The 18,803-nt window shown below is 39.9% G+C and overlaps 1 protein-coding gene across 1 annotated transcript in view; it reads right to left on the reverse strand.

The window, feature by feature from the left end:
• Positions 1-3,461: 3,461 nt before the first annotated feature.
• The window catches only part of GRTP1 (growth hormone regulated TBC protein 1), a 68,885-nt gene continuing 53,543 nt past the window's right edge, over positions 3,462-18,803 (reverse strand). The window contains exons 6-8 of the mRNA XM_043999210.1: positions 15,179-15,351; positions 14,875-15,060; positions 3,462-3,855 (exon numbers count right to left, since the gene is read on the reverse strand). Coding sequence (XP_043855145.1) covers positions 3,766-3,855; positions 14,875-15,060; positions 15,179-15,351 — 449 coding nt within the window. The 3' untranslated portion in view covers positions 3,462-3,765. The remainder of the gene's footprint in view (positions 3,856-14,874; positions 15,061-15,178; positions 15,352-18,803) is intronic.

Here is an 18,803-nt window from a genome sequence, read left to right on the forward strand (position 1 = left end):
ATTTGAACTCAGGTCCTCCTGAATCCAAGGCTGGTGCTTTATCCACTGCGCCATCTAGCTGCCCCAGATCAGGTCCTTTTTCCACACTTGGGTTGGAATAGAATGGCCTCTGAAGTTCTTTCAATCCAGTGCTTTTGTGATAAATGGCATACCAGGCTGGAATTTAAAGCCCTTCCCAGTTTAGTTTTCTACCCTGGTTTTCATATTGCTCCTTCCCCTCCCCATCCCCCTTCCCCCTTTTTTGACTACATTCTATCTTCAGCCTTTATGCTTTGTTGCGTCTTTTGCTTGGGATGCACTTATTTTCCACCTCTGCCTCTCAAAAACCTTATTTTCCTTCAAAACAGGTGTCTTATCCTGGTTAAAGCCTTCACTGATTTACATAGTATTTCTTTATCTGTTTCCAATTAGCTATATGCCCCCAGTAGAAGACAAGTCCTTTGAAGGCTTTTTTTTTTGGTCTTTGTATCCCCAGCCCTAGCTTTAAACATTGTAAATAACCTAATAAATGTTTATTAAATTGAATTAATGGTGATTTATGCAGAGATGCTATGAAGATATATGCAAGAGGACTGATTGGATATGGGAAGGTGAAGGACAGGAGAGTTTAGAATTTTCAGTTTATAAATCAGGAAGATGGTAGTGCTATCAACAGAAAAAGTAGGCATGAGGGAGGAGTGAGGTATTTAAGGAAGGTGAGTTCCATTTTAGACTTGTTTGAGATGCTGATAGGACATCTTACTGATGTCCACTTGGTATTGAGGGATAGATGATAGATGATGAATCTGGGAAAGAATTTGAGAAGGAAGCAGGTAGACAGGAATGGCTCAACCAGTAAATACTAAGGGCCTACTAAATAGAGAAGGAAATGGCAAACCACACCAGTATCTGCCAAGAAGACCCAAATTCAGTAGTAGTCACACTACTGAATAACAAGGACACTGTGGAAGGGCCAGTGTCACAGAAGCCAATGGAGGAAAGCATACTGGACAAGGATGGTCAACAGTGTTAAATACTTCAGAAGTCAAAAGCTTAAGGATTGGGAATAGGTCATCAGATTTAGCAGCTGACAAGGCACTGATAATGTGAAAAGTTTCCAGAAAGTGGTAGAATCAAAAATCACATGACATTAATTAGACAAACAAGTGAGTGGTGAAGAAATGGAAGCCAAAAAAGGAGTAAGAATTTAGCAGTGAAAGGAAAGAGATAAAAGACGGCATGAAGGTATGGCAGGGTCAAGTGAAAGTTGGAGTTTTTTCTAAATATGTGTTAGCATATTTGTAGACAGTTCAGCAATCATTTATTAGATGACAAGCATGGTGCTAAGTACTGGAGAGATAAAGAAAAAAAATCAGTCTCTGACCTTGGGAAACTTAAGATTCTACTGGGAATGAAACCATATGACACAGACTGAAGAAAAGGAAGTGGTCAGTGTGGCAAGATCCTGAAGGAAATGGGACAGAATCATAGACATAACTATAGCGGTTAGTCTTGGTCACCTCTTCCTTAAAGCCTGGGGTAAAGAATGTAGCAAGTGCTTGATAATTATGTTGAATTTTAAGGAGAAATCTGGTATAAGACAGAGTGTGAGGTGTGAAATAGGAGATTGTATGAGCTCATTATTTTATTGGTAAAGTAGGAGGTGTTGTAATCTGTGGAGGGACAGAAATGTGGCACTGAGGGCTTGAAAAGTTTGTAGCAACTGCTTATGACAGTCAATCATGAAGGGGAAAAACTATGCAAAAGTGAGCATCTGGGGGCAGCTGGGTGGTGCAGTGGATAAAGCACTGGCCCTGGATTCAGGAGTACCTGAGTTCAAATGTGGCCTCAGACACTTGACACTCACTAGCTGTGTGACCCTGGGCAAGTCACTTAACCCTCATTGCCCCCCGACACACACACACAAAGTGAGGGTCCATATAAATAAGGTCCCCTGAATTTGTAATGGATTTAGTCACCTCTTTTGGGTGCCTTTTCCTAAGCAGCTTAGTAGGGTTCCAAGAGGGCAGGTGGGAGGGTTGATCCATGTTTGAGGATTGGTGGGTGTGAATAGTACAACAGGACAAGGCATATGAAAGGTTGAGAGCAGTATATAATTAAACTATTGTTGCTGCCCTTTCGTTTTTGAAGCCGACCAATAACAATCATGTCATGTATGAATTGGATTTAAGTGAGACAGAGTTGCATTATCTCTTCCAGAGTTATCCAAGTCCAGTGGCAAGAAAAGTGAGGACGACTGGTGATGACCGGGGATTCACTAGATAACCTTGGCATCTTCAGTGTCTGCCCAAGCTCTAAGCACTCCACAGTGCCTGCTTCAGCTGCCTTTGAGGCCCTTGGAACAAATTGTTCTCATCCTCCCATTCCAGGGGAATGTCTTCACATGCTTGGGGCAGACACCCTCCTAATGTACCTCTGTGTTGGTGGTCTATCAGTTGCCCTCAACCTGGCTTAGGCCATCTGCCAAAACATTTACTGGGGTGTGGCTGCTGAGCATGTAAGAGCTGGGTGACCAGTGGGACACCAAAGGTAGATGAGCTGTCGGTGCCAGTCCTCCTTGAACACCCATACACCCCTTTACATTGGGTATGAGTAAGGTAGCTGGTCTTGGAGGTGATCAGGAATGCTTCTCTTCTCAGAACCAGCACCCTTGGGCCCTTGGAGGGGCAAGAGGGCTTGGGCCATCCCATCCTACTAGAGCTTACTTTTATCTTTTTTTTTGCAGGACAATGAGGGTTAAGTGACTTGCCCAGGGTCACACAGCTAGTAAGTGTCAAGTGTCTGAGGCCGGATTTGAACTCGTGTCCTCCTGAATCCAAGGCCAGTGCTTTATCCACTGCGCCATCCAGCTGCCCCTCTACTTTTATCTTTTGAACACTAGGGTGAAGTAGGAGATCTGAGCCACTAACCAAACTGTTCACCTATATCTGCAGTTCATGGTTTGTTCCTCAGGTGTTTTCACTATATCTCTTTACCATCAATAAGGATGACAGGGAACATTGAGCAAGACTAGCTTTCTGGGCAATTTAGAGACTGAATGGAGATTACATTCAGAATTGGCATTGCTATTACACAGATAAATGCCTGACCACAGAAAAACTAAACAAAGCTAGAAGCAAAAGGCAGACAAAATTATTTGTAGATTATAGAAATAAACATTTGAATTTCACCCTATGGGAGCAGATGGGCCTAATTCACTGTTGTATCCTTGTTTATGGGACTTTACAAGGATCCAAATTTTTTTTTTTTGCGGGGCAATGAGGGTTAAAGTGACTTACCCAAGGTCACACAGCTAGTAAGTGCCAAGTGTCTGAGGCTAGATTTGAACTCAGGTCCTCCTGAATCCAGGGCCGGTACTTTATCCACTGTGCCACCTAGCTACCCCTGGATCCAAATCTTTTGAAAGCTTGTTGGTTGTGTTCAGTCACAAAGAAGGAACCACATGAGTTGACATACTTTATTCAGGTACAAATACTTATACAATGTGTACAGATATTTTAATTTCATATTATTATAATTAATGCCCCAGATAAAAATATTTCTCTTCAGAAATTAACGTGTAAGCTCACATTCTAAGTGGAAAACAGAATGACATGATTTTTTAATCACTTAAAAAAATCATTATCAAAGTTTAGTGAGAGAGTTTTATATTTTTTATATTTATACCCACAAAAGCAGTGAAAACTTGGTCAGATCCACTGTGGAAGAGACAGCTCTAAGCCAGTGCAAGTGCAGGAGGAATGTGGAGTTGAAGAGATGGTTGGTTTATCCCTGAGCAAGTAGCTTTTCTCTACAGCTCTTTCGAAGCTTGGTGATGGTGGCTGTGGACAAACTTCCAGGTTCTGTAAATATTTTCTGGAACAGAGAAAACTAATTAGGGAAATGGTTTGCAAGTTTTTAACCTACCACTGTTACTGGGTGCAGAATTTATAGAAACAGAAGATTCAACCAAGATGAGAAGGCTTGGGTGGGTTGACATAGCAGTTGTACTGATAGAGGGAGTACCCCAAATGGCAAGAACACAAATCCATTAAAATCCCTATCCATTCTGAAAACTGTTCCCTAAGTTGAAATAGACAATTACAATTTACTAAGTGGTTTCTATAAATGTGACTTTAACAGCATCTAAATGAGATGAAAACCTGAGCATGAGACCATATACTTATAACTCATTTACTAAAGACAAAATAATCTTGTTTTTTTTTCCTGTTTTCCTAGGGCATTTTTTTTCTGTATTTTTTCTTTTCCTCCATTATTCTAAACCTAATATGTAGAAGGCCTTCTCACAAATACAGTCACCTCATGCAGGACAGAGACTATTCCATTAAAAAAAAACTTAAAAAACAAAACAAAACAACCCCCCCCCAACTTTTAATCCCACCATAGCACATGGAAGGCATTTAATAAATGTTTATTGGAGGAATTGATGAACTTCTGTGTATTAGTAATAGTATCAAAAGTATACACAATTAAATCTTACAAAAAGCACTCTCTTTACTCAAAATACTTTACAAAAGTAAAACAGTGATCATTGTACTGTCATTGACTTGATAAGAAATTGTGGGAAGGTAACAATATGTCAGGACCTAGAGGAGCACAGCTCCACCACAAATACCCCTCGAAAAATGCAGCAAAAGGAATAATATTAAAGATACCAAAAGGGAAATAGCTGTAAGTTTCACCATCCTGCCCAGAACAAAAAGACTGGTGGAGTGCTTAAGTCAGATCCATAACAAGACAGAGCTACCAGAGCCAGGCCCAGGAAGCCTTCACCATCTGTATCCACAGCAAGAGGAAATGCCAGGGCAGCAACTGAGAAGTAAAGTACTTGGGGTCTTGCAGGAGATTTGCTTTCAGGGCAACATCTGATTGGGACCTTTCGGAGTCACAGCAAGAGATGGAGCCAATTCTGGGTTTAGCACAATGCAAAGAGGAGATGGAGAAGGGAGGGGCCAAAGCCAAATTCTAAGTTAAACAAGTTGGCGGCTGAATCAAAAATCTACGAATTTTTTAATTCTTTTTTCTTTGGGGGGGGGGGGCTTTAGAGGAGTTGGCCTTTTTTTTTGATTTCTTTGTGAAAGCCCCCAAAGTCCTGCACAGTTGGATAAACAGATAAACAAGGGTTGTGTTCTTTTAAGACCTGCTTCTTCTCAAAGGCTGAGGGTGCAGCCTCCCTTAGCTTCCCCAGCTCACCCGCATCTATTCCACGGCTCTTTGCCCAGGGGGCTGGCCTGTCTATCTGTGCCCTTGAGGGTCAGTCAGGCCATCATACTCCTGAAACCCAGGAATACTTGCAGAAGGCTAGTCCCAGTCTTAGCTACGACATCTAGGGCTTGCCATCAAGTGAGGCTTGCCCGCACCATCCAAGAGTAGATAGATAAAGCATTTATTAAGCACTATATTCCAGGCACTGCTAAGGGTTGGGAATAGTCAGAAGCAAAGCAGTTCTTTTTTTTTTTTTAATTTAATTTTATTTTTTTAACTTATGGAGCTTAACAAAGCAGTTCTTACCCTCTCACTTTTTTTGTTTTGGGGCAGGGCAGTTGGGGTTAAGTGACTTGCCCAGGGTCACGCAGCTAGTAAGTGATAAGTGTTTGATCCTGGATTTGAACTCAGGTCCTCCTGAATCTAGGGCTGGTGCTCTATCCACTGTGCCACCTAGCTGCCCCTTGCCCTCTCACTTTTAATAGGAAAGGACAGGAAGGGACATAAAGGGGAGCTGGAAAGGGGGAAAGAAGGGATACACATACAGTGGCATGGAGGGGAGAGTGCCAAGAAATGGCCCTGAGACATGATTCCTAACAAGACAAGATCAAAATTCAGCTCTCAGAGCCAGGGGATGTAGAGGCTGAGTACAAGGTTGTGTGATAGGGAAAAGAGGCTGATGGCCAGAGGGCAGGGAGTATGTTTGAGAAGAGGAAGCAGAGTATGACCTAAGCAGAATGCCCCACCCACAAACTGAGCAGAAGATAGAGCAAACAGAAGAGAAAGACTCAACAATGAAGAAATACTATGCATTGAGAGAAGCCCACGAAGTTAAAATAAGGGGAAGAGAGTAACTCCAAATAAGTCCAAGGAAAGCCTCAGAGAAAAGAATGTTCTGGCCCTAGAGACTACTAGAGTATCTGGTAGAAATGAAGTGAGAGGGGACAGCTAGGTGGCACAGTGGATAAAGTAGGATTGGATTCAGGAGGACCTGAGTTCAAAATCCGGCATCAGACACTTGACAATTAATAGCTGTGTGACCCTGGGCAAGTCACTTAAATCCCACTGCCCCACCAAAAAAAAAAAAAAGAAAGAAAGAAAGAAAGTGAGAGAGAAAATGTAATACTGAATGAAATAACAACTAGGGAAGAAAGAACGGTAAGTAGAATTAATAGGTTAGAACGGAAGGTGGTAATCTTTACCCCAGGATAGGTTTCCCTGAAAACTAGAATGACCCAAACAGAAAGCAGTAATTTTATGAGAAAACAAAACCATAAAAGATTGAAAAAAAAAATAGAAACTATCAAAAACAAGTGACCTAGAAAACAGGTCAAGACACACAGTGATATATACAAAACACCACAAATTTATATGTTTGTTTAAAATATTTTATATTTATTTACATGTGAAATAAAATTTTATTTCTATTTAAATATATTTATTAAACTTTCTATAATACATTAAAAGTTGCGAAAGGTAGACAGATGATGTTAATATTCCCACTTTACAGAGGAGGAAACTAAGACTTTTTTTAAAAAGTTCATTGACTTGGGACAGCTAGGTGGCGCAGCAGATAGAGCACCAGCCCTGGATTCAGGAGGACCTGAGTTCAAATCCGGCATCAGACACTTGACACTTACTAGCTGTGTGACCTTGGGCAAGTCACTTAACCCTCATTGCCCCATGCCAAAAAAAAAAAAAAAAAAGCAATCAAAAGTTCATTGACTTGTCCAAAATCACATGGCAAGTGAGTATCTAAGGCAGGATTCAGTCTCAGGTCTTCCTGACCCCCAAGTCCAACACTTTTCTCCATTGTGACACCTAGCTGCCTCATATAAGGAAAACTGATCTATTAGAGCCAGAGGACAAAATGAAATTAGAAATAATCCACTGGTCAATTCCTGAAAGAAGTCCCAAAATGAAATGAAAAGTGGACAGCCAACATTTCTCTTTTAAGGGCAAAACCAGATTAATCTGTGTTAAAACAATTCTGAAATTGAAAGACAAGAGCTGAACAAATGGAGTATTATGCTACATATTCCCCTACAACATCAAAACATAGCAGGTATTTTTTCACCAAACCTGTTCTTCAGGACTGCTTTTCCAAACTACAAGCTTTGAATGACAAGAGCAAAATAAAACTCCTGACCAATGAAAAAGAGTTAATTGCATGATCCGAAGGGGGAAAAGTATCAATTTGGGAGGATGGGGGGGGGGAGGAGAGGGGGGGGGAGGAGAGAGAGGGAGGAAAGACAGATAGATAGACATTACATTTTTACTATGTGCTAGGCATTCTGCTAAGCAGTAGAGACACAGAATCACAGAATCAGAGTTGGAAGGGCCCTTAGTGAGCTACCAACTTCAATCCATACCCCCAAAAAGTATCCTGCTTACAATACATTTGACAAGTGGTCAGCCAGTTCAAGCCTAAAGACTTCCAATGAGGGGGAGTTCTTCTTTCCAAGGCTTCCTACTTTATTCCACTTCTAGATGGCTCTTAATGGCTAGGAAGCTTTTAAAAAATAATAATAATAAGGGACAGCTAGGTGGCGCAGTGGATAGAGTACCAGCCCTGGATTCAGGAGGACCTGAGTTCAAATCTGGCCACAGACACAACACTTACTAGCTGTGTGACCCTGGGCAAGTCACTTAACCCTCATTGCCCTGCAAAAAAAAAAATAATAATAATAACAAAACCTAAATTTGCCTCTGCAACTTTTACCTATTACTCCTAATTCTGTCCCATGAGGACAAGCAAGACAAGTGTAAATCCTTTTCCACATGACAGTCCTTCAAATACTTGAACATAGCTATTATGTCTTGCCTCATCCTTACTCCACTTTCACATCTTCAGGCTAAATATCACCAGTTTCTCCAAATGACCCTTGCATAAAATGAACTGAAAGCCCTTCATCATTTAACTCTCTCTATGACTCTGATGACAGTGTTCAAGATGGTTCACATGTAACCTCTCTCCATATTAGAATGAAAGTAGTCTGCCCTTTATCATTATTCACTCATGGTCACCTTTTTATGATTCTCTTAATTCCTGTCTTTGAACCTCAAAGTTTCCATGTAACTCATCTTTTCATCAGGAATGTTTGGAAGTCTTCTATTTCATTAAAATCCATGTTTTCCCTCCAGCATTATACTCAATCTTGAAGACTAAGTTAGTTCTGGCTATAAGCCTGTAGCTTTTGCCTTCTGGAATATTGTATTCTAAGTTATTCATTTCTTTATGGTAGTGGCTGCTAAATCATGTATGATTATACTGTGGGTCCACAGTACTTGAATTTTTTTTTTTCCTGGATGCTTACAGTAATGTTTCTTTAATTTAGAAACTCTGGATTTTGGCAATGATGTTCTTGGGATGTTTTCTTTTCAGGGTTTCTTTCTGGGGGTGACCAGTGGATTCTTTTTATTTCTATTTTGTCCTCTTGTTCTAAGAAATATCCACAATTTTCTTTAAAAATTTCCTGAAATATGACATTTAAGCTCTATTTTTGATCATGGTTTTCAGGTAGTCCAATAATTCTTAATTTTTTCCTCCTTTTTCTGTTTTCCAGGTCAGTCATTTTTGTGGTGAGATACCTTACATTTTATTTTATTTCTTTCAATCTCTTGACTTGTTTTCATATTCCTTATTGCCTCATGGAGTCATTGGCTTCTAATTTGGTCCATTCTAATTTTCAGGGAAATTGTTGCTTGGGTAAGATTTTAAATATATTTTGCCAAGTCATTCATTCCCTTTCCAATTCTTTCTTCCATAGCTCTCATTTCTTTTCCATTTTTTTCCTCAAGCATTTATAAAAAAAAAAATGAACTCTTTATAAACTTTTGCTTCATCTCTTCCAGGAATTCTAGGTGAGTTTGTGCTCAAGGTGTGTTTTTCTCTGAGGCTTTGCTTGCAGATCTTTTGGAGTTGTGAATTGTTCTTGTGAATTTCTCCTGCTACCATAATAGCTATTTATGGTGTAATTCTTTTTTAATTTTTGCATTCTTCCAGCCAACTTTCTGACTTTGGGTTTGATGTTAGGGTTAGGCACTGCTGCATTTCTGGAGGGAAGATCTAGACTGGTCCTATTGCTGCTTTCTTTGTGCACTGAATGTTGTGTCATTCTAGAATTTCTGTGACAGGTTGGAAACCTTCAAGCTTTCAGGGTTCTCAAAGCAGTCTAATCAAGAGCAAAATCTCAATTATTCTCCTGATCTGAGCTCTGCAAGTTCCTGACCTGGATTTCAGTCTGAGCAGCAGTAGATTGCTGCTGGACTTAGCTCCTATCAGCCAGCTGGAAAGCTCTGTTGGTTCAGAGTGAAAGAATTGTACGTTTTCCTTTGGTCTGGGATTCCTGCCTTGGCTACTCTTTTGCAGGTCAACATTCCTTACTAGCCTCAGCTCATTCTAAGCTCTAGTACTCAACTATTCTTACAGGAATAATGAAGGATATTAGAGCCCTTTCTGATAATTATAGTATATGTACTTATAATTTACAGATGTAATATTGCATATAAATCCATTCAAATTATAACTCTAAGCAATACTAGTGTCAGAGGATTCCTCCTGGCATGAAGGACCAGATATACTTTGGAACTACTTAGTTCTCTGACTTGTTGCCCTGAAAAAGTGAAACCTGGAAGCTTCAGTATCCAGCAATCCACCAAGGGTAGCCTCCAACTTCCCTTACAAGCATTCAGGTTAACAAACCTTCTAAACACAGAATAATTCTAGTTAAACAGTGAAGTATATGGAAAAGACTTTTACCCAAGACCATAGGCAGAGTCAATTAGATCCATCCTCTTATGGGCCACTATCTTTCCAGAAAACTACAAAGTTTCCATCATTTACAATTTTGTCGGCCCCAAATCCAAAAGAGAGGGCTTTGCTCCTGCACAACCATACTCTCTTCCATCACCCTTTCATTTGTTCCCCTCCAAATTCCCATGTGGGTCTTTAGCCAGAAGTTTTCCTTCAATCCCTGCTCCCCTGTAGTTCTTGGTAGGTCACATGGGTCTTATTGCTACTGTTTTCACCCAGGTCCACTGCAATCCTGAATTCAACTCTCTTCTAGCAGAGAGTATTTATTCTTTTCTTTTCTCTTTAGTCAACCAGTTCTTCATTATTTGGTCTGTGCAATGGATCTCAAAGGATAGAATCTCTTTCGTGCTTTCATGTGAGACTGGCCTTAACTTTTTGAAATTTTCTGGCATTTTTTTAACCCTCAGATTGTACAGCTCCCTCTTCACACACATTTTCTTTGGGTATCTGAGGGAACTCCTTCCTTCTACTCTATGGATAATGACTCACTCATGGTGAATCTGTCCCACTTGCCTCCTATAGAAGTTGGACCTACTCTTTGCATTCTATCTCCCAATGAGTCTTGAAACTTAAAAAGGCAGTCTTATTTTCTGTTTTCCTCCAACACAGAAGAACACATGGCTTCTTTTTGAAAGATCTTTAAAAGAGAAGGGAGAGGGCAGCCAGGTGGCACAGTGGATAGAGCACCGGCCCTGGAGTCAGGAGTCCCTGAGTTCAAATCCGGCCTCAGACACTTAACACTTAACTAGCTGTGTGACCCTGGGCAAGTCACTTAACCCCAATTGCCTCACTAAAAAAAAAGAAAAAAAAAAAGAGAAGGGAGAATGGGAGACCTGGTGCCCATAGAGGGACAACCCTGTCCTGAGGATGAAGAGTTTTGTCCTTACCATCACTACACTATATATGATTTAAAATTTAAGCAGTAATTGCTGGCAAACTGAATGAAATCAGAAATGTGTTATTTTAAATTTTTTATAATTTTATTTTCATGGCATTTTTATTATAGTAACTGACTTTTTAAATAAGCATTTTTATTTAAAGTTTTGAGTTCCAATTTTTATCCCTTCCTCCCTCTCTCCCCTCCCCCTCCCTGAGGCAGTAAGCAATCAGATACAGGTTACACATGTGCAATTATGTAAAACATTACCATATTGGTCATTTTATATAAGAAAACTCAAAAGGAAAAAATGAAAGAAAGTGAAAAAGAGCATGCTTCAGTCTGTGTTCCATCAATATTTAGTTCTTTCTTTGGAGGTGGATAGTATGCTTCACCATTAGTCTTTTGGGATTGTCTTAGACCATTGTATTGCTGAGAATAGTTAAGTCATTCACAGTTCTTCATCAAACAATATTGCTGTCTCTGTCCACAATGTTTTCTTGGATTTGCTCACTTCACTATATATCAGTTCATACAAGTCTTTTCCAGGCCTTTCGGAAATCATCCTGCTTGTCATTTCTTATAGCACAAAAAAATGTGTTCTTTAAATGAACTCATATTTCAATAATTTAGGCTTGTATTTTCTTGGTTTTTTTTTGTTTGTACTATATTTCTTGCACTAATTTCCTCCCCTGAGTTCTCACTGTGGCATGCAGACAACCCTGGTTCCCAAAGGCTATGCTATCAAGGCACAACCAGGCCCTAACCTAGATGGAACAACTTTGAGCATGGGACTACAGATGGACTGATTATATCTGTTGTTTAAAAACTAACTTACCTTAATTCAAATTATCTACCAAGTTATAGTGGGATAGTGATCCCACAAAATTATGTACCCTTGTAGTAAGTGCTTTATTCACTTAGTGGGAGAAGGATTTCCTGACTCTTGGTTATTTCACTTTACTTCAGTTCATATAAAGTCTTCCCATATTTCTCTGTATGCTTCATATTCATTGTTTCTCAGGAAAAGGCTTATGGAGTTGGGGAAGATATGGGGGAGGAGCAGAGCAGTAAATGAATTTTACACTCATCAGAAAAGGCTCAAAGACATTAAACTTATCAGAATTGGCTCAAGGAACAAACTTAATTCACATTTTTGCTATCAAATTATCCTCAGTTGTTAAATTCATATGAGACTTGGATTATTGGAAATTTACCATTTTAAGACATTAATTGCCAGTTGGAACTCTAAATCTTATGAAAATGAATGTTGAAAACTACCCTTACATGTAACTGGAAAAAAAAAATAATATGAACTCAGGTCCTCCTGAATCCAGGGCCGGTGCTTTATCTACTGCGCCACCTAGCTGCCCCCTTAGTCACTTTCTTAGGATAATTCCTTATTACTTCTCCAGAACAGTGGAACTAATTCACATCTTCACCAACTGGCACAGTAGTGTGCCCATCTTTCCATCACCCTTCCAACATTAACTAACTCCATCTTTTGTCAGACTCTTTCCTTAAATACACATGTATTCTGAGAAACCCAATAAAAATTCTGAGTACTGCATTAAAGGACAGAATTAAAGACAAATACTAGAGGGAGAGTCCTACTAAAATTGAAGCCACTGGTGATGCTGAATGCTACCAAGGAAGTCCAGAGTCCCTTCACTTCTGTTACGTTTTCCCTGCCAAGGAAACTGGCCTTATAGGATGAATGCCAACTCCTAAGGCAACTAAAAAGACTGGTGGTATTAGCTTTCACTCACAGTGCCACTGTTAAGGAAGAAGCAGAAGGAACTGAAACATCCATAGGGTCTTCACAATTTCCTTGTCCCCCAGCACAAACTGGTCAATCTGTCATCTTAACTTTCTCCTTTATGAAACTACAAAATGTTTTGATCGGCCATCTGGAAGCCAAAATTAACCTGAGAACACTTATGTAAGCCCCCTAGAGAACTTGGAACCTGTGCTAACTTACTCTAAATAGTCCTTTAATAGGCCCTGCAGCTGACAGTGTGTTAAAGTTTGCATCTTGCTTAACAACTACTCGTGTCCCCATATCCTATATGTATTCTACTTTGTTCATCTCATTAGCATTGTGATATATCTTTTAAGTGGCTACAGAATTTCTCTAAGATTGCCTCCTAAGGCAGGAAGAATATTGCATTCTGCATTTGTGTGGGAGCACCAACACCCATAAAATCCTGGTCCTTGAAATATCACAGTATTTATCTCTCTTAAACACACCTTTAAAAAGCTACTAAGATTTTTTTTTTTCTTTTCTTCAGCTAGGAATCCAATCTTCCCTTGGACAAAAAGTGTCCTGAATAGAGTTGGATTACTCCAAAGAATCAGGTCAGGAAGATTTCCATGACGCCAGGCCCCTAGGCAGAGTTTCCATGGTCCCAGCTGCTCCAAGCCTTCTCCCATCCCCCTCCCTATCGTTGATCTTTTTGATTTGTTTTTTTTTGTTTTGTTTTGTTTTTTTAAAACAAAGTATTATTTTATTTTATTTTTTTAGGCAATGGGGGTTAAGTGACTTGCCCACGGTCACACAGCTTGTAAATGTCAAGTGTCTGAGGCCGGATTTGAACTCAGGTACTCCTGAATCCAGGGCCGGTGCTTTAACCACTGCACCATCTAGCTGCCCCCTGATTTGGTTTTTTAACTGATGGTACTGGATCTGTGATGGTAACTTAGCAATATTGTAAATTCTCAATATTCTATAAGAAAAAGGACAAAATTAAATCCACTGAAATCTAGTCAACAATTTTAACCACCTTTGCTTTTGTCCTTCCCAAGACTTTTGAAAGATGTGATATAATAAATAAGTCTTCCTGTTAGTTTTCTCTCTGCAGCATCCCTTCCCTCCCACTGCCTCCATCCCCTTCATAAAGGTAGAGCTCATAATTTCCCATGAGGTAGGAATGAAGAAACTGTACAAATCCATGTCAGAGGACGAACTTCCAGGGGAAGAGCCAAGATGGCGGAATAAAGGAAGCACTCAGCTGAGCTGGGTCTGGGTACAGGACCAGATGCTGCCTGGCAACTCCACTGCCTATAACCACTTCTGGGTCATAGTTCAAGGGAAGAGAAGTTTACCTTCAGTTAAGAGGAAATGGAAGTCCTAAGGAGCAATATCAACTTTTGGTCACTGGGGTCTGGGACCCCGAGAAACAGATCAATTGCAGTCCCAAAAGATCAGGGGCCCTTCCTTGGTAAGGACCTGAGTGCAGACCAGGACTGCAGTGACCACACTTTTCCTCAGATCACACCACTTTGGAAGCACCAAAAACTTCCACACCCCCAGAACTAGCTCAGAAAACATCAGTGCCTTAAGCTTGAAGATAGTTTTCCCTTTCACTTGTTTCATCTATTTAAAAAAGGGAAAAGCTCCCAAACTATTAATTAATCCCTTAATTAAAAATAACAAATATGCATAGTCAAACAAAACAAATATATATTGGCCCTTTCAAAAAATAATTTGTCTCATTCTGTACCCCAAGTCCATCCTCTCTCTTTAAGGAAGTGGGTAGCCTATTTCATTATGGGTCACAAAATTGGGACTGGTCATTGAGTTAATCAGAACTGTTGTTTGTCTCTATAATATGATAACACCCAAATCTTCATACACTTCACCAATTTTACCTAAAGTCCTAGAGGACATGCTGCAACAGAATGAGGAAAGGAAGCAAAAGTCTACATAGCTTATCAGTGGTCCCTGAATAAAGCATTGATGAAATACAAGTAGAGTGTAATTTAAGTTATTATTTTTAGTAGCATAGGGGTCAACAAGTTTTTAAAAATATAAAAACCATTCTTAGCTTATGGGCCAAACAAAAATAGGCAGATTAGCTGGATTAGGCCTATGAGCTGTAGTTTACCCAGTTCTGGTCTAGCACATGATTTGCAAAGTACCTCTACTACTATAGCTTCTCCTCTTTTTGGGTTAAGGATGAGACAAACAGCTTACCTGCATGAATGTATGACATTCAGTGACAAATGGCCCCTTTGTGACCTGCTTAAATTTTTCACATACGTCTGGGAAATTAGTGGCTTCCAAAATAGAGGATTGGTGTTGTTTAATTAATGTTAAGGCCACACGAAAGATAACTTTTGAACCCTCATAGAATAAACAATCCCAAATTCGGAGTACCGTCTATAGAAAAACAAAATTGGAAAAATAGATTACTTAATTATATTAAGAAAGACATATATATTTGAGGATTTGAAAAGTGCTAAGGAAATGTCATCGTGAAATGCATTTAAGTCCTTACCTCTACTGGGAGGATATCAATAAATAAACAAATAAACCAACGGGAGACAACTAAGGTCCACATGACATTATGTCGGTCCATTAAGTTTGCCACAGCTGGGATTTTCATTTTCACAAGCTCACCAAGAACTTCCTGATCTGTTTTCAGACCCATCATTGCAGGGCTATAGTAATCTTTGATGGAAAGAACATATGGATAGAAAAATAATAATAATAATAATAATAACAATTAAAAAAAATAATAACAATTTTAATATCATTGAACTTAATCGTAAAAATCAGAGGATTTCAGAGTTATACGGTACCTTACAAAGTTCTCTCTCTTTACGGATGAGAAAGATGAAGCCCAAAGAATTTTAAGTATATTGTGTCTGGCAGAGCTGAAATTAAAACCCAGACTCCAAATCCAGTACTCTTTGGGCTCACAATAGCCCCCTCCTAACCTTAACACATCTCCTTTGTTCGTTCAACTTTTTAAAACAAAACTCTTGGGGCAGCTAGGTGGCGCAGTGGATAGAGCACCGGCCCTGGAGTCAGGAGTACCTGAGTTCAAATGTGACCTCAGACACTTAACACTTATTAGCTGTGTGACCCTGGGCAAGTCACTTAACCCCAATTGCCTCACTAAAAAAACAAAAAACAACAACAAAAAAAACCTAGCACCGTGGGACACACCTTTAACATAAATGTGACAAAATTAAAGGAAGAAATACATGGAAGACTCTCTCCAATCCTCCACAAAAACCTAACATTGTGGTCTTGAAGTCAAATAAGACTTCAATAACTGCTTTTTAAAATGACCACTGGGGGGAGCACGGGTACTTTAAAATAAAGTATGTTCTCAGAAATGCACTCATTGCCCTGTCCTGTTTATCAGATACCTACAAGAAAGATGCCACTGCTGTCTTTCTTCATAACAGGAAGGCTGGAACCATGCATGAATTTTCTGAACAATGGACAATTCAATTTCAGTTGTAAATTCTGGGGAGGCTGCAAATTGCTTTCATCAGTTTAACAGAGAGGATGGAGAATTTCTAGACAGGGTGAGAGAAGTAAATATGAAAGAAAAAGCTTCTGAAGAGGCAATGGGAATCAGAAAAAGTTTTAAATGAATAGGAGAATGTGATGGATGAGAAGAAATGTACTAGGAAAACAAACAAATTAGACTGACCCTTCCCAAACAGGGTGAATTTAGACCTTCTGAAGAGATAGCCCTCTATTTTCCAGAGACAAGAAAGGAAAGTTTCCCTGCAAGGGTGCTCTGGTTGTCAAAAGCCAATTGTCAGGGGGCAGCTAGGTGGTGCAGTGGATAAAGCACCGGCCCTGGATTTAGGAGGACTTGAGTTCAAATCCAGCCTTAGACACTTGACACTTACTAGCTGTGTGACCCTGGACAAGTCACTTAACCCTCATTTCCCCACCCTGCCCCCCAAAGAAAGAAAGAAAGAAAGAAAGAAAGAAAGAAAGAAAGCCAATTGTCAAATGGAAATAAGCAAACAACACGACAAACCAGGCTTGATTTATTGTTGGTTGACTGTCTAGACTCCAGAAAGTGATGGAGAAAATTTAATAATGAAGATAAAACTTAAAAGTTTGTCCTTTGCAGATTGCAGACCTGGATGTTAGATTAATAATAACAGTTCATATTTAAACCATCCTTTGTAATTTACAAAATGCTAAGAGTGTATCATTACATGTAACGGAAAAATAAAATATCTCATAAAAAAAAAAACAAAGAGACTGCATAGTTTCAGCAAAAATAAAAAAAAAATGCTAAGAGTGGGATCTAGTGATAAAAAAGAAACAATCCCGTTCTCATGAAGCAAACATTCTACTGGGAGACGTGCAAGCATGCACAAACACACACACAAACACACATGCAGCTAGGTGGTGTAGCAGATAGAACATTGGTCCTGAAGTTGGGAGGGCCTGAGTTAAAATCTCACTTCAGACACTAGCTATGTGACCCCGGTCAAGTCATTTAACCCTAACTGCCTTAAGCACCTGGGGCCATCTCCAGTCATCCTGATATATATTTTGCCACTGGACCCAGATGGCTCTGGAGGAGAGTGTGAGGTTGGTGACCTTGCACAGCCCTCCCTCACTTAAATCCAATTCAGTGCAAGTCATGACATCACCCCAATGTCATGGTCCTCTTCAGGAACAAAGGACAAAACAATAATACACACATATGCATACATACAAACACACGCACACGCACAGTACATGTATGTATGCATGCATATATACACACATACATACATGTGAGTATGTGTGTATACACACACACACATATGTATACTAAACTAGCTCCAAGGTGATTTTCAAGGGGAAGGCACAAGCAGCTGAGGGCAATCAAGAAAGGCTTTGAAGAGACAAAGGATTCTACAAGGTGAGATGCACTACTGCATTCCAAACATGAAGAAGAGCTAATTCCAAGGCATGAAGATGGGTAATCAGGTGGGGTATATGAGTAGCAGTAAGAAAGCCAGGTATATTCAAGGGAGGACTGTGCACTAATGTCTAGAAGTGACAGCCAGAGAAGTTTCTATGTGATCCCTGGAATAATAAGGAGCCACTGGAGTTTATTGAGTAGGGGAGTGACAGAGATACATCTGCTCTTAAGGGGAATCCACTGTGTAAAATGAACTAGAGAGTGAAGAGACTTGAGGCCACTGCAAAAGTCTAAGCAAGAGGCAATTGGAACTTTAGCTAGGGTTGTGTTTGAATAGGTTTGGATTTAGAGATGGGAACAAATGAGAGAGAAGTTGTGGAGATAGAAAGAGAAAAACCTGACAAATGATTGGATATGACGGGTAAAGAGAAGTGAAACGTGAAAGATAATGCCAGGGTTCCAAACCTGGAAGAATGATGGTTCCCTTGTCAAAAAATAGAAAAATTCTGAAAAAGGGTGGTTTTGAGGGGGGAAGATGATGAGCTGGATTCTGAACTCTTTGAAACAGAGTTTAAGATGACCGTGGAACATCCAGTTTGAAATGTCCAATCTGAATGTTTGTTGTTCGGTTTGAAATGGCTATTACTGATGTGAGGGTCGGGCTCAGGAGAGAGATGAGGACCGGAAATACAGATCTGGGAGCCGTATAAAGCCTAAGCCACGTGATCTGATGAGGTCATCAGGAAAGAAGGAACAGAAAGAGAAGATGACCTAGGACAGAACCTTGGGGTACACCCATATATGGGGGGGTATATGATATGTATTCCAGTGAAGGAAATTGAGAAGCTATGGAGAGGTGTCTAAAAGGAGAGAGGTGTATAAATAAAAAACCCCAGAGAGGAGAGCATCCAGGAGGACACTACCATTTTACAGATGAGGAAACTGAGAGAGGAAACTTTAAGAAGCAAAGCATTTTGAGTGGGAACATGGGCAAGTATGTGTCAGAGGTGGATCTTGAACCCATCAAGTAGGCTGGTTTCACATCCAGGTTTCCTTCCACTAACAACACATTAGTGGGTGCAGCTGGGTGGCGCAGTGGATAAAGTACTGGCCCTGGATTCAGGAGGACCTGAGTTCAAATCCAGCCTCAAACAGACACTTGACCCCACAAAAAAAAAAAAAAGGAGAGAGAGAGAGAGAGAGAGAGAGAAGAAAAAAACACATTAGATGC

This window comes from Dromiciops gliroides, chromosome 3 (genome assembly GCF_019393635.1).
Source record: "Dromiciops gliroides isolate mDroGli1 chromosome 3, mDroGli1.pri, whole genome shotgun sequence".
Lineage (NCBI taxonomy): Eukaryota > Metazoa > Chordata > Mammalia > Microbiotheria > Microbiotheriidae > Dromiciops > Dromiciops gliroides.